General features: G+C 49.1%; 1 protein-coding gene across 5 annotated transcripts in view; it reads left to right on the forward strand.

Annotated features, from left to right (window-relative positions):
- TRIO (trio Rho guanine nucleotide exchange factor) overlaps window positions 1–15,687 on the forward strand; it is a 380,384-nt gene that overhangs the window by 298,172 nt on the left and 66,525 nt on the right. For all 5 annotated transcript variants that reach the window (XM_036848900.1, XM_036848904.1, XM_036848901.1 and 2 more), the window contains exon 34: window positions 579–822. In XM_036848900.1, the coding sequence (XP_036704795.1) occupies window positions 579–822 (244 nt within the window). The remainder of the gene's footprint in view (window positions 1–578; window positions 823–15,687) is intronic.

Raw genomic sequence — 15,687 nt, forward strand, 5'->3', positions numbered from 1 at the left:
ACGTATACGTGCTGAAAATGTATTTTCCCTTCCTCGTGATTTTCTTAATAACATTTTTTTGCAGCATACTTTATTGTCAGAATACAGTGCGTAAAGCGTATGACATACAAAATACGCGTTAGTCCGCGGTTCACGTCATCGGTAAGGCTTCTGGTGGACGGTGGGCTACCAGTCGTTATGTCTGGGGGGAGTCGAAAGTTAGACGCAGATTTCTGACCGTGCAGGGGGGTCGGCGCCCCTAGCCCCCCACGTTGTTCAGAGGTCTGTGGCACTCTTTGAGAAGGGACATGTGTCTCAGGCACAGAAGTAGTTGGACACTCTCATGGAAAACCATCAGATTCTGACAGTGTAAGACACAGAAAATCATTATTGTACGCTGGAATGTGAAAAAGTAGATATTCGAGTGTTTTGCAAGAGACGTAAATTAAGGGACAGGGACACGGGAGAGCCCTCATTCGGCTGGTGCCCGGTGCTCTGAGCCAGCTGTGGAATGGGAGCTGAGCTCCCGGCCCAGGCGCCAGCCTCGCCTGCTGAGGGCCGGTGGCCTGGGCTCGCTGACCTGTCCCCTCCCTCCCCAGCTGTCCGGCGGCTGTGAGCTGACGGTGGTGATCCACGACTTCACGGCCTGTAACAGCACCGAGCTGACCATCCGCCGTGGCCAGACGGTGGAAGTCTTGGAGCGGCCCCACGACAAGCCTGACTGGTGTCTGGTGAGGACCACCGACCGGTCCCCCGCGGCGGAAGGCCTGGTGCCCTGCGGCTCCCTGTGCATCGCCCACTCCAGAAGTAGCATGGAGATGGAGGGCTTCTTCAACCACAAAGGTAGGCGTTCGCGGGCGTGCGTGGCGATGACGGTCCTGCTGGAAACGACACCGGTGCTCTGTCCCCGCTTCCTGCAGCCTCATAATAGGTACGATGCCTCCTGGTCACTCGTGCCCCAGCCCGTTATCCCTGTGTCTCCGGGCCTTCTTGATCCATCTGGAGCTGAGATGGAATAAGGATTTCACCTGTCACTCAGAAACGATGAAGCATCGCCTCGTTTCCCAAGGCCGCGTAATAAGATAGCGGGTTGGCGGAGGACAAGGGGGCTGTTGTTTTGGGGGCCAGTGTCATTCATAAATGGAGAAGACAGAGAAGGCACTGTTCTCTTCCAGGTGATGTTGAAAACAGGTAGGGGAGGTGGGGCCAGACTCAGCATCTTCCTAATCAGGTTTTCACATTGTGGATTCTTTATTTTGTTAGTGTTCAGTGCTAGACGGTCAAGCGTGCAGGTCCTGAGAGTTTGTCTTTATAGCTTGGTAAAGTGTCTCGGGGCATCCCAAACGCCCCAGGTTCCCTGCCTGGAGAGGGAACGCAGCTGGACCCCCGGTGGGGAGGCTGGCCGAGTCAGGCAGGGCTCAGTGTCAGGGGTCTGCGGCTGTGACAAGAGAGGTGGCTTTTGAAAAAAATGCTTTTCAACTGAAATAACAGGGTATTGGAACAAAACGGCATTTGGCACTGGGGACTCCTTTAGAGGCAGGCAACTGTAGCAAGGCCGCTTTTCCACGTGTGTCTGGATGGGTCAGTAACGAGCTCCCCGTGAGAGTACGAGAGTCTGTTTATCCTGAATGTCCAACGTGGTCCCTGTGGGACTGATGTGGCTTGAAACGGGACCTGTCTGGATTGAGCTGGTCTGCAGGTGCAAAATACACACTGGATTGCAAGACTTGCCATGAAAAAAGAATGTGTAAATTATTTTATAGTCATTGCAAAGTGGTATGATAACATACTTTATAGGGTGGGTTAAATAAAATGTATGATTAAAATTAATTTCATCTGTTTCCTTTTACTACTTAAATGATGGCTACTAGAAAATTTTCAGTTACATACGCAGCTTGCACTGTGTCTGTTGGACCGTGCTGGTTTAATCTCTCATCTCACTGAGGAGCTAATTTGAGGCTGTAAGACCTTTTCAGAAACACTGAGCTGTAGCTTCTAGAAAAATGCAGAGCAGGTAGAGTTTATATGCTTCGAACCGCATTAGGTCAGTCTTTGTTTTTCTGCCATGCTGGCAGATGGCCAATTCTTCCAGATCTGGGGGTCTGCGGTTGGTTTACCCTTCCTGAGAGAACTCCACTATATTCTGCATATTCCAGTTCTTTTCTGTTAATTTTGGGACATTCCAGTTGCTCCCTCCGTTGGTCAGCTGTGCCCTCTTTACGTTCATCCTGACGCGTCCTGGAGACCATCCTCTGGCTGCTGAGGGGTCAGTCCTGGCGGTGAGCTACGTGAAGCTGCACAGGAAACAGCCGGTGACTAGCCCCCTCGGGAATTACAGGCCCAACCATGTTCCGGATCCCTCGGGGCCTGAATGTGACTGTATCGTCACCTCAGTAAGCAGCTGGAAGAATTAGGCTACGGTGTCTCCAGGGATCCAAAGAGAAAGGCAGGGAATTTCCCGATTTTGCCCCGAAGCTGAGGCATCTGCTTGCATTTCCGGGGGAGCCGCCCCTGAGTGCCGGCAGCCTTGGTTGGACCTGCCCTGCTGTGGTACCGAGTTCTGAGTTCAGATGGCGGCGTGTGCTGGGCCACCCGTTGGCCTGGGTGTTTCCAGAGTTGCACAATGTATTTAAGTCCTTGAGTCTGAGTTGAAAATGAAGTACAACGTTTTCTTCAAGTTCGTCTATTATATGCAGAGGAGCCCCGGTGAACTTAAGCTGCAAATAACGTTTGTTCTGAAAGATTTCTTTTCACATGTGCCTTTCCTGTGGTGTGTTCTCTACTTCCTGGTGTTCGCAATTGCAGGCTAGCCAAGCAGAAAGAAGGGTGTAGTTATCACACTTGCCTTTGTCCTGCAAACTTCCTACAGAGGTTGGGTTTGTGCTTGTCTTTTGGCCTAACTACCATTCTGTCCCCTGAGCCTTTTCCCTCTGATATTCTGTGACTTTCTGGCACCTGAGGCGTCACTCCTGCTCCTCACAAACCCTCTACGTACTAAGAAGGTGTCTCTTCGTTGAGTAAAACCTGTTGTGAACTAACAGTCAGTTCATAGATTGGGGCTCGGAGCCTTAGGCATTGTTTTCCTTCTGTTCCGAATTTTTGTTTTTCCTATGGTGCAGGGAAGCTCTTGAGGTGGTCTGTCCCCGGCGGTGTTGGGACTTGGGTGGCAGATGGGGGAGGGAGGATCCTCCTTGGGCTCTTGGACAAGCCTGTGGCAGAGCCTCCTGTGCGCGGTCAAGTCCAGGGAATCGGGCAGTGACCAGAGCCTCCGTCTAGGAGAAGAGTCTCCATCGGGTAGTTGGGACAGCAAGGGGTGAGGGTCCAGAACGAGCCCCAGGGACTGCGGGAAGGAGGCCGCCGCCCCCCTGGGGGGCAGGCGGTCCCCAGGGCCTCTGCTCGGGCAGAGCTCCCCTCCTGGCTCTCGTGTGCAGGGGACCGCGGGCTGTTCGCGCACCGCCGTGCGCTGGGCCGGCGTCTGCTGGCGCGGCGGCGCACTCTGAGTCCTTTCCGTTCTGAGAGCCGGGCTGGGCCGCAGGCCCACTGCAGCGAGGGCTCCAGTGCGGCCCCTCCTCCCGCAGAAGTGGGTGCCCCGCACCCTCTGGGCCTCCTTCGCAGAGTCGCACGCGGGGCCGTCTTGCCCTTCACACGCTTCAGAGCTCCGGAGCGCCGGGGGTGGTGTCGTGATGTCTCGTCCCTGGTCACTCCCCGTTGACCTCTGGTTCCTTAAATGTCTGTGATTCTTTCCGCTCTGACCTTCCAGGTGGGGGAACAAGCACATTCGCTAATCTCTAGTGCCACAGTTTTCCCAGCCTTAGTGCCTCAATTTGTTCGCAACTCCCCAATCCAAACACCTTAAGTTTCCAGTGTGAAAAACATGCCTGTTGAGGTTAAATGTCTGTGTATTTGGTCGTGTGTGATATTTAAGAATTGCAGTGTGGCTGTGAGGATCAATACTCAGGTCGGCCCCGAAGGGCCCGTTACGCACTGTGAGTGCCGCCCGGGTCGCCGGCGCTCTGAGGCGTGGCTGGTAGTGGGAAGTCTGCTGGGCCACGCGAGGACTTAGGATTTATGAGCCCCGGGCTCCTTGGATCATGCTGTTTCCCTGGGTGATGTCGGGGGAGGATAGAACATCACCGATTTAAATGAACAAGAAGTATAATTGTACAGTTTGTTCTTCAAGAAGATATTTTTGGGTCTGAGGCTGGACTCCAGTGTGGACATGATCCGGGGGAAAGGTCCGGACGGGAGGGCTGCCGCGGAGCGGTGTCTGTCGACGGGCAGCCTTGGCATCTGGCATCTCGCCCTCATCTTGCCCTGGCCGCCCTTGTCCCCGCTCACAGCCTCTCAGTCGCAGGTGGCAGCCGGGCATCAGCCAGAGCCAGCAGAACGGGGCCCCAGCAAGTCCCTGTGCCCCTCCAGCGCGTGTGTGTGGTTCACAGCACCTCCCGCCGCGAAGCTTCTCCTGGTCTGGGGCCCGGCGGGTCCGCCGAGCCGCCGGATTGAGAACCACTGGCCCCCAAACCCCCGCGTGTGATCATTGATTGACTGCTGATACAGGGTCACGGAATTATCTTTAGTCCCTTAGAAAATCCAAGCGATTTTTCTGTCCTACTCTCTCAACGTGGAAAGCTGCCACTGTTCTCTGTGTATTTACTTAGTCTTGGTCCCAGAAAGTAAACAGGAATATCAGAAATGTTTATATTCCCGACGAGGCCCATGCACCACATCCCCTTTTTGGCGCTACCCTAGACTGAGTGGGTCAGCTGTCCTCTTTCTTCACAGCCAGAACTACCATATGTGATAGTGTTTGAGAGCTTAGCTCCATGGTTCGGGGATAACCCAGCGAGCATCCCTGGAGTAGTGCAGGGGCCCTGGATGGGCAACAGTGCCCAGGGTTGGTGGTGAGCGGGTGGAAGATACTCAGTAAAAGTAGGATTGTCTCGGTCAGTAACCGGGCAGAGTCGCATCCCGAGCTTCCTGCAGGACGCATGCCTGAAGCGCGTCGTGGCAGCCTTTGGACTGTATTTGCTTTTTTTAAGGGTAAAGCAGTAATCTGTCATCAGTCTTAAGGAGGTCCTTCCTCTCTCCTCACACCCAGATTATTGCATCTGAAAGACTGCCCATGTGACTGTCATGGCGCCACTTGTCGCTTGAGGTCTTCCGCTGCCTGGCCCGGCCCAGTTGGAGTTGCGCTTTTAGCCACCACTGAATTGTTTTTTGCTAAAATTCAGCTTTAAGAGGAGACATTTCGGGAGTGAGAGTGACATTTATGGTGGAACATTTAGAAGAGGTGATGTGTTGAACTCGCAAGGTCTGTGCTTTGTGTCAGGAGGACCCGCGTTCTGATTCCATCTCTGTCTTTGGTGACGTTGCAACCCAGGGCCTGAGGTGGGTGGAAATGGGTGGTCCCTGTGGTCCTCTCCAGCTCTGACGTTCTCAGGTTATATTTCTCATGAGGCCTTTCTGAATGAAGGCCAATTTCCAAACCTCCCCCTTTTCCTTATGCTGACCCCTAATGAGGTGGCCAGGTGGTGTTTTTGCTAGTTTGTTGATATATTTAGGAGAAAATACCCACTTAGGAACCTTAGCCTTAATCTCTCTTAAAGTTGTTTATGAAGTTTTTCTCTCTGGGATAGTGTATAGGTCAGTACTTGCATTTCACTTTGAAGAAGTTAAAAACATGATTTTTTTCACTCTGAATTCTTCATTAGAAAAACAGAGGAACAAAAACATGAGAAATAAAATTTGTTGCTTGCTAACCACTTGGGCCTCTTACACCCTGGGGCTTTGACTCAGCACACCACACTTACTGAAAACGACGTTCCAGAAATAATCCCCTGTGGTTTCCGGTTTACCACATCACTTACAGAAAAGTGGGTGCCATCAAAATCAGGTAAAAGAGAAGACCCAGGAATTATCTTTTATAAATGCAGTGATGCGTGATTGATATCAATGAAATGGGACGTTTTCTTTAATCCAAATGAAAACTAGGAAAGTGAGAGATTTTTCATGAGAAACTACCTGAAATGTAGGTTTTTCTCTGGGTTCCACCTTGGGCTGCCTCCTTGTCTCTCTCAAAACTCTCTGCCAGGGTTTTGCTATCCATCCTTCTCTCTGCCTGAATATTTGACTCTCTCAAATATTCAGTCACTGGACTGTCCTCCCAAGTTTTTGTGACTGGTTTGTTTCACTTAACATAACGTCTTCCAGGTTCATCCGTGTTGTGGCCTGTGTCAGAATGTCCTTCCATTTTAAGGTTGACTCTTACTCCATTGTAGGGATAGATGACAGTTTGTTATCCATTCCCCTGTCGATGGGCACTGGGGTCTGCTGTGAGCAGTACTGCTCTCTTCAAGTCTCTGCTTTCCGTGAACTGGGGAGGAAGCCCTGGTCTGGGAAGATCCCACATGCCGTGGAGCAACTAGGCTCATGCGCCACAAGTGCTGAGCCTGTGTTCTAGAGCCCGTGAGCCACAACTGCTGAGCCCGCGTGCCGCAACTGCTGAGACCCGTGTGCCTGGAGCCCATGCTCCACAACGAGAGAGGCCACCGCGGTGAGAAACCCGCGCACTGCAACGAAGAGTGGCCCCCGCTCACCGCAACTACAGAGGGCCCGCGTGCAGCAACGAAGACCCAACACAGCCAAAAATAAATAAATACGTTAAATAAATTTAAAAAAATAATAATAGTCCTTCCTGCCCAACCGAGGCTTTAAAAAAAAACAAACAAAAAAACCCAGACGTGGAATTGCTGGATCATGATAGTGTTGTTTTTAATTTTTGAGCATGCCTACCACATTTTGTTACCTTTATCTAAAGAGTATATTTCAAGCATATTCTCGTCTTTCCATTGCCACCGTTGCCTCCTTCCCACTAAGTCTCCCAGCCTCACTTCTCACCCTCTTCTTGCAGCTAAAACACAGATCCGGTCAAACTGTGCTCTTGCTTAAATTTTTTCAGTGTCTTGCTGTTGGTCACGGAATAAAATCCAGTTTCCCAACATGTGCCGCAAGGCGTTGCCCCTCATGCTCGTGTGCGCAGGTACACACACGATGAGTGTACACATCCCCTCTTTCTCCCCCTGGTGTGGTCATCAAGTAACGGGGAGCGGGGGTTCTTACTCCCTTGCCCCTGCCTGACACTCCTGTCCCTTCTCACCAAATAAAAAACCCTACAGGAAAAAATGAATGTATCCAGTGAGTCTGGGGGCGATGAGGGTGCAGTTAACAAGTATTTCAACACAAAGGCTAACATCAGGGTAACCTAAGAAAGGCCCCATGAGATGAACTCCAGGGACCACTAAAGACACACAAGGAACCTCATAGGAACTCACTGAAAGAACTTTAAAACGTTTTAGTAGGAGCGATGGGTGCAGTAATAGTGCTGAACTTACAAATGTGATGGAGGAAGTACAAGTAACACAGGCTTTAAACAGCAGGGTTGATGAGGGGCAGAGAGCCTCCGCCCACAGCCGTCGTGGAGAGAAGGGACCCTGAACGGTGGGCACGAGGGCTTTAAATCGAGGCCTGGGGGCCGGGACTTGCCTTGTGGTCCAGTGGGTAAGACTCCGCACTCCCAACACAGGGGGCCCGGGTTCGATCCCTGGTCGGGGAACTAGATCCCACATGCACGCCGCAACTAAGAGTCCACATGCCGCAACTAAGAAAAGTCCGCAGGACACAACTAAAGATCCCGAGTGCCACAACTGAGACCCAGCACAGCCAAAAAAGAAAAATCGAGGCCTGTAACTTGGGGGGGAAGGGGTCTCAGCAGTGTTCACAGGCAAATGAGTACGGTTCATCGTAATCCGCTTTGTCCAGTTCTGTTCTGTGTTTTTTACTTTAAAGGTACGCACCTTACATAGATAAATCCATGGAGCCACTGCTCAAAGTTGTGACAAATGGACATACCATTTATACCACATGCAATCTCTTAGAATGAACGAATGGATGAAGTGCCCTGGTCCCAGACCTGGAGGTTATAAACTCCACATCTGATTCTCAGGGTAACCACTGGCACGGCCACTAGGTGAGGGTAAAATTAGGGCACCCAAGTTGCAGTGCGTCTGAGCCCCTGTTGCCCTCCCTCCAGGGCTGTTCTCCTCACCTGGCCCCTTCAGCCTCCCTCTCCACGGCGGGGGCGCTGTGAGGTCGTGGCTCTGCCTGCTTGCTGGGTGGCGCCCACCACTGCCCGCCCCACAGCTCCCGTGCCCCTCGGTCCCATGCCATACAGCTGAGACCAGGTGACAGGACTTAGCAGAGGTTTGCAGATAGTGGAAAAGTAGGACTCAGATGGCCACTGGTGCTGTCATCTCGCAGGAATCCCAGGCCCTGGCCTCACCACCTGCGTCCCCAGCCTGTGCCCGACATCTGGTTTCGGCTGGCCCCCAGCTCAGGGGCACTTTAAAGCGGTTTCCCTGCTCGGAATACAAGCAGTTACTAAGATTCCTCACCCGCATCCAGACCACCTTCCCAGTTCCTGGGACGGCATCCGCTGCATACAGCCCAGCCGGCAGAGGGGCGCCCCATCCTGGGAGAGGAAGCCTGGCCTCTGTGCACGGGGCCAAGGCCTCATCCTGTGCTCTCTCCCCAGCCCCCCTGCCACCCAGAAAAGCAGCAGCCCTGCAGATGCTCAGGTGCTTCTCTACCTTCGATAGAAATCTGTGCAAACAAAAATGGAGCTCCCGGTCCCAGGCCTCTTGCATTTCGCCAAGGATATTGGGGACAACTTGGTTTAAATTTGTTCAACCCAAATATATCATCTTTCCCAAGTCATGAAACCCTCCTCCCCAAGGATGAATCTAAGTCTCCTACCACTGATGACTGCTGATGACTTTTAAATGACATGTATGGGGCTTCCCTGGTGGCGCAGTGGTTGAGAATCTGCCTGCCAATGCAGGGGACACGGGTTCGAGCCCTGGTCTGGGAAGATCCCACATGCCGCGGAGCAACTGGGCCCGTGAGCCACAACTACTGAGCCTGAGCGTCTGGAGCCTCTGCTCCGCAACAAGAGAGGCCGCGATAGTGACAGGCCCGCGCACCGCGATGAAGAGTGGCCCCCACTCGCCGCAACTGGAGAAAGCCCTCACACAGAAACGAAGACCCAACACAGCCAAAAAATAAACATAATAAATAAATAATAAATAAAAGTTTAAAAAAAAAATGACATGTATGTTTTTGGAAAACGTAACGCATTAAAAAGGCTTTAATAATGTTAAAATTTTTAGTTGAATATATTGTGATTCTGCTGTGTTTAGACATTTGCTTCGTGCCAGGTTGTCCCCGTTAATCAGAAAACACATCCACCCCAGGCCCACCAATGCATAGACGTTCGAACCCGTATCTGCCCACGTTCTTTAAGAATATATATAATGGAAGATCTGTATTTTTTTTTTTTTTAATTAGCTTGGAAAAGAGCACTTTTTCGTCTGTTTGAACAGCTGCTAATGTAAATCCCTGTGGGAAGAAAAACCGAGGAACAGACAGTTGCGCCAAGAACAAAGACTTAGTCTCTCTCCTGAGCCCTGTGGATCCGGGGCTCGGGGATCAGCCTGAGACCTGTGATTAAGGAGCACTTTGCACGCAGCGTGTAATTACGGAGCCTCATAAGCGGGCCGTAGCTCTCTTGAGTGCTTCACGTTGGAGGTATTTTCATGCTCCAGCTGTACGTGAAAGTGTTTATTAAAACAGGAAAAAACCATGAGCAGGTATTGACGCCATCCATATTAGCTGATCACAAAAAATTATATATATAGCAAAGCCATAAACAATGAATGCGAACACCGTCTTCCCACAGCCGGTCATGACACAGTGCTCAGGCGAAGGTATGTGATCGGGGGAGAGGTGATCCCAGGGAGAATTGAAACGTGTCTTGTTCAGGGTGACTCGGGCCGGGCAGGGTGGCTGCTTCCTACGTCTCTGGGGACTCGATGGTTTTCACTGCCTCCTTTCTGACGTGTACGCATACCAGACTTCGCAATTTACTAGACAAACTGGGGCTTCTCTTTTAAATGTACTCACTCTAACTAGCGCCTGCAGAAGCTGTGAAAAATTACAGGGAGATGATGTGTTTGGTAAGAGGTTGTTCAGTAGTACAGTGAGCTGGTTTTCTTAAGTATTTTGAAAATGAATACATGCTGTACCTGGAGGGGATGTTCATGTATGTTTCAGTCAGAGTCAGTTGGCACTTGTTTCCTGATAGTATTTACTAGATCGTGGTTCTGAGGACACCTGATAAAACAGCACCTAAGCGCCCATGGGCAAGTAGGTGTGTGCCAGAAAAACTAAAGTGTGTTTGGCTTTGGCTTCTACGTTCCTTTCTCTGTTCTGAGAAACGTGAGATGATTTTGTGATTATTTTGTGTGCCTAGAGCTTACTTTCCCATCAGCAGTCAGAATTTTGAAAGATTTGACTGTAGATCCTAATAGTTGAGCTGCAAATGGCAAGGAGAAGGGAAAATACCTTCAGAGATCCTGGCTGATTCTGAAGCAGCGTGCCCGGAAAGCTTTAGAATCACGTGTCCCTGATCAAATCTGATGGAAGCTGTGGTACCTAGTCCCAGAAAAACGAACATCAGTACAAAACCTTTACATACAATTTCAGCGACGCCACATTCAGAACTTCTTTTCTAAAGAAGGGAAGAAATACCAAATTTTAAAACTTATTTTTAGATGTTTCGCGTGGTTCAAAAATAAAACTGAAAAGGTATAGACTGAGAAGTCTGGTTCCCACAGTCCCACTGGCCACGTATAGTTCACCATTTTTATTCATTCCCAACTTCTACATCTGGTACTGTGTTAGGCACAGATAAACAGGTATTCATTCATTCCTCCTTCCGTGTTCCTACATAAAAGGCAGTATTTTGCCCCTGGCTTTATCACTCAGCCATACCTTTTAGGAATGACTTTAGTACATGGAGAGGTGCGTGCCTCATCCTTTGTCACGGACAGGAGAGCTTCCCATGTGCACGTGGCTTAGGTTAGTAACTAGTACAAGGTTGAGCACCCCAGGTCGCTTCTGGTCTGCTGCTGTTATAAAGAGAGTCACAGAGGATCACTGCGTGTATGTGTCTTTTCCTTCATATGCAAGCTTGTCTATACAGCGGAATTCTACAAGTGGGATTGGTGGGTTGAAGGGTAAGCGCATTCATGGAAAACAAACTTTTGAAGAAGAGTCACCTGAATCATAAATTAATCACATCAGAAAAAAAATCACAGTAAACATGCTATTTAATGACATTTGCGTTTACGTATTTTTAATTCTTGATCAGAGTCGTGATGTTTGCACTGTACCGAACCCCTTGAGCTCTCTAATTTCATCTTACCCACCTAGGAAAAACAAAAACTGTCCCCTTGAGTAGGAGTACTCTTTAAAATCATTCATGTAAATGACATCAGAAGTTTCCGTGTGACTCCTGTGAGATGAGATTTTGGTGGACGTTCTCCCACAGAACTCTGCACAGGAGCGTGCAATATTAGTGCAAATAATATTTCACCAGTGTCTGCATTTTACTGCAGATTCAGTCAAAGAGGTGCAAATTAGGAGTTTGACACTAAATGTAGAGTGGTCGTAGTTTCCAAAGAATGGGTAACCTCCTGTAGTGTGTGTCTAAAAATAGCTTTTTGTGGCGCTTCTGTTTTGCTTTCCACCCGTGCCAGGCTGCCTCGGAATCCAGGCCACCCGTCACCTGTGAGAAACACATTCAGGAGACGGTGCTGTCCGTGGTTGTAATGGGCTTTGAAGTCTCCATATAATCTCTATACTTTCTGAAGGTTTCACTTTCCAATGATGAACATTTCACAGTGAATTTTGAAACATGCTGCTTTTAAAACCCTCCCCAGTGTAACTTTTTTCTTTCTTTACTGACACTCTGAAAAGATTTCGGAGGGAAGAGAAGAGTACGGGAGGCTGGGGGTCAGTCAGAGGGTTCAAGAGGTTGACCTTTGAACTCCCACTCCCGACCCAGCTCTGTCTAGGAGAAGGGTCCTGCCCCCTTCCTGGTGCTCTCTGGACAGAGCGGGGCTGCCCTGGAATCTTCTGACATGCTTTGGTGCTTGGGCCTTCAAGGCGCATTGTAGCGTGGTCTGACCAGCGGTGGCTGGGATGCTTTGGACAGCTTGGTTGTTCCATGTGGCCAGCTATTCAAGGGGGTCGTCATTTTCCCAAAAGTCTTCCGACCAAGCTCAGGACAGGGGACCCAGCATGTTTGTTGTCTGAGGGCCCTTTCAGACATTCGAGAAGACAGTAAATAGGCTCATTCACCTTGGCTGTGTTGCAAGGCAGCTCTGGAATTCTGTATTCTTTTCCCTGTGTATTCAGTTGCACCCTTTTCCTCCCCCACCCCTTCTCCTGAGTCTGTAGAACTTTGAATTTACTAGAAGGGAAGAATATTAAGTTCTGTTCTTAGAGATAGATTAGCTTCTGCCTCAAAAATAATGGGACCATTTCAGTCCCAGATTATGGAGCAGATTGTTATCAGACGGGGGCAGAGGCTGCATTAGTCATCTCGGGGTGCCATAACAAAAACCACTGAGTGCATGGCTTAAACAACAGACGTTTACTTTTTCATAGTCCTGGATGCTCGAGGTCCAAGATGAAGGTGTGGGCAAGGTTGGTTTCTTCTGAGGCCTCGCTCCTTGGCTTGCAGAAGGCCACCTTCTTGCTTGTCCTCACGTGATCCTCCCTGTGTGTACACCCCTGGCGTCTCTCTGGGTGTCCAGATTTCCTGTCCTTACAAGGACACCAGTCAGATTAGATTAAGACCCACCCTTACAGCTTCATTTTAACCTGGTCACCTTTTTAAAGACCCTGTCTCCAAATTTGTTACATTCTGAGGTACTGGGGGTTAGGACTTGAACTTAGGAATTTGGGGGGGTCGTAATCAGCCTACAGCAGAGGGACTGTTGGAGCCTCAGAAGAATAACAGTAATAACAGGTAGGATATGTTGAGGGCTTGCCCTGTGCCAGGCACTGTGCTGCTTTTCTGTACATTTAATCCTCAAGATACCCCGGTGGCAGTGTATACTATTATCATTCCTGTGTTAGGATAGGGAAATGGAGGCACAGAGAAATTAACTTGACCACGCTTAGTAGGTGATGGAAAATGGGGTTTTAAAAGCAGCGGTCAGCCTTCAGGGCCCAAGTTCTTAACCACTGTGGGTCCTGCTCTCCATACAAGCTGGAAGGAGCCTTTGGTCCCGGAGGGAAGCTGTAGCCTCTAGAGACAAACTCAGTTGCCCAAGGCCAGGCAATATTTGTGGAAGAGCTGATTCCAGAAGCCGGTCTCCCAGGTCCACCACACTCGAGGCCATTTGCCTTCCGGGGGCTGTGGACATTCCCAAGACCACCCCACCACCACCCCCAGCAGTCGTTTTTCTCTGAGAAGGATCCATTTTCAACCTTCTGATTTCACTTACGATACGATAATTCTAATTGCTTTCCACCACCTGAAGAAGCCACCTTGATGGAAATCTGTCTTTTTCTTCTCTTTAGGCCCCTTCCCTCCTCTCCCTCCTCTGTGAGTCAGGCACAGAACTTGACCCTCAGGGGGCTTGTTGTGAGTCAGTGAATGGAAGAACCAATAGCAAGAGTGAAAACGAATTTTTTTTTTTTTAATCAATTTGCATCCAGGAGCAAAATTTTTCTCCGCCCTCCCTGCCTAAAAAAATAAAAAATCTGCCACTTGGCCTTCCATGGAAGAGCTGGAGAGATAAGCTTCCTGTCAGGGCTTCCCATTCACCCTGACCCCTCCCTGGGTGCTTCTGTGGTCTGTGTCCTCGCTCTCTGACGCTTCGCAGAGTTGGGACATGAAAGGCGCGTATTGGCTGCCAGGAGTTGGCGACATTGCTCTAATTTTTTGAACACTATTGTATTTGTTAGTTTTTTAGGGAACGTTCTTGTGAGGTTACCATCTCATATTGCCATTCTGCAAATAATCCACATGCTGATGCAAACAGAGACGGTCACATAGCGAGTTAAAGTGGGAAAGAGGAGTCCTTGAATGTTGGTTTTGTTCAAGTAAGAGAAAAACTCCCACCGTTTGTGAAAAGATAGTAAGTAAAGCAGTGAAAAGGAGCCTATCGAATTTTTGGCACCCAGATGAAGAGTTTGAATGCCTCAATAAAGGTGCTTTTGTGGATTGGCAACTGCGCTAGAAAGCGGCAGGAAATAATGTGCTGAATGGGGCCCTCAGATGCAGGACTCAGTCGTCCTGTCCCCTCCCTCCAGAGCGGGAGGTGTTATCTGCGGGGTAAGAAACTGGACAAAACGTCCTCTGAACAGGAGTATCTTTGTGCGTGGAACCTGAGAAACTCGATCCCGGCTGTGCAGCTGTGCAGAGGCCAGCGCTGTGGGCTCGCGGGACAGAAAGGAAATGCCGGGAAGGGAGGGAACCAGGGCCGGGGAGGCAGGATGGGAAGCAGCCACGCGAAGCAGTGGGATCTCGGATGGTCCAGCTGCAGCGCTGCCTGCTTCTCCTAACAGTTGAGGTTTCAGGACTGGATTAGAAGATACGACTACTGAAAACTTACCAGAATAGTCGGTAGTGTTCCAGGTCTCAAGAAAACACTATTCATTTTTAGAGGAGATTATAAATAATATTCCTCATAGTTGTGTTGTTTGAGTTTCCATCTCCAAACGTAGCTGCTGTTGTTTTACGGATCCCATCTTTGGCTTTTAAGATTTCGAGGACCTTTTCATCCTACATTAACTGCTTAATTATTAATGTTTGTTCCCTCTTCAAAAAGTGCTATAATCTTAATAGAAAGACTTTAGGTCCTTTGGTTCATCTGAATTTTAGTTTTACAAATAGCATTAAGTATATTTTTAGTTCTGATGTCATAAAGCACCATTTATATATGGACCTATTTTATTGGTGTGAGTTTTGGGGGTTTTTTGTGTGTTTTTTTTTTTTGAGACGACCTTTGACAAAAATGACCTTGTCTCATTTTTTTCTGAACAGATTAATAACGGGCACTTGAAATTTGAAGTTCTCATTTTAAATATTTGAGGATTAATTATCACAAGAGAAGCTTACATGAAAAGTAATTTGGGTGGTGGGGGCATTGATTTTGACCAAAAGAATTTCTTGTCAACCAATTTAAATAAAAATACCTTTATTTTCATGAGAATGAGATTGGCTATTATAATTTTACACACAGTTGTGCAAAGGATGATTTTATATTTCTTCAGTAGATTTTTTTCAATAAATCAAAGATCCCTCTGTTCACAGGTGATGAATTTGCCTAACAGGGTTGTTGTTTTTTTTTAAATAAATTTATTTATTTATTTTTATTCATTTATTTTTGGCTGCGCTGGGTCTTCCTTGTGGTGCCCGGGCTTCTTCTTGCGGTGGCTTCTCTTGTTGCGGAACACGGGCTCTAGGCACACGGGCTTCAGTAGTTGTGGCTCATGGGCTTCAGTAGTTGTGGCTCGCAGGCTCTGCAGCACAGGCTCAGCAGTCGTGGCACACGGGCTTGGTTGCTCCGCAGCATGTGGGATCTTCCCTGACCAGGGCTCGAACCCACGTCCCCTTCATTGTCAGGCGGATTCTTAACCACTGCGCCACCAGGGAAGGCCCCCTAATAGGGGTTTTTTCCCCCCACAGAAGTTCTCTGACTTTGCCTATTTCTCTGGTAACTTTTTTCACGCTTTCAATTTCTTTAGCTGTTTACATATCTATAACAACATTCAATTTTTTTTTTTTAAACTTTT

This window comes from Balaenoptera musculus, chromosome 3, assembly GCF_009873245.2.
Source record: "Balaenoptera musculus isolate JJ_BM4_2016_0621 chromosome 3, mBalMus1.pri.v3, whole genome shotgun sequence".
In the NCBI taxonomy this organism is placed as follows: Eukaryota; Metazoa; Chordata; class Mammalia; order Artiodactyla; family Balaenopteridae; genus Balaenoptera; species Balaenoptera musculus.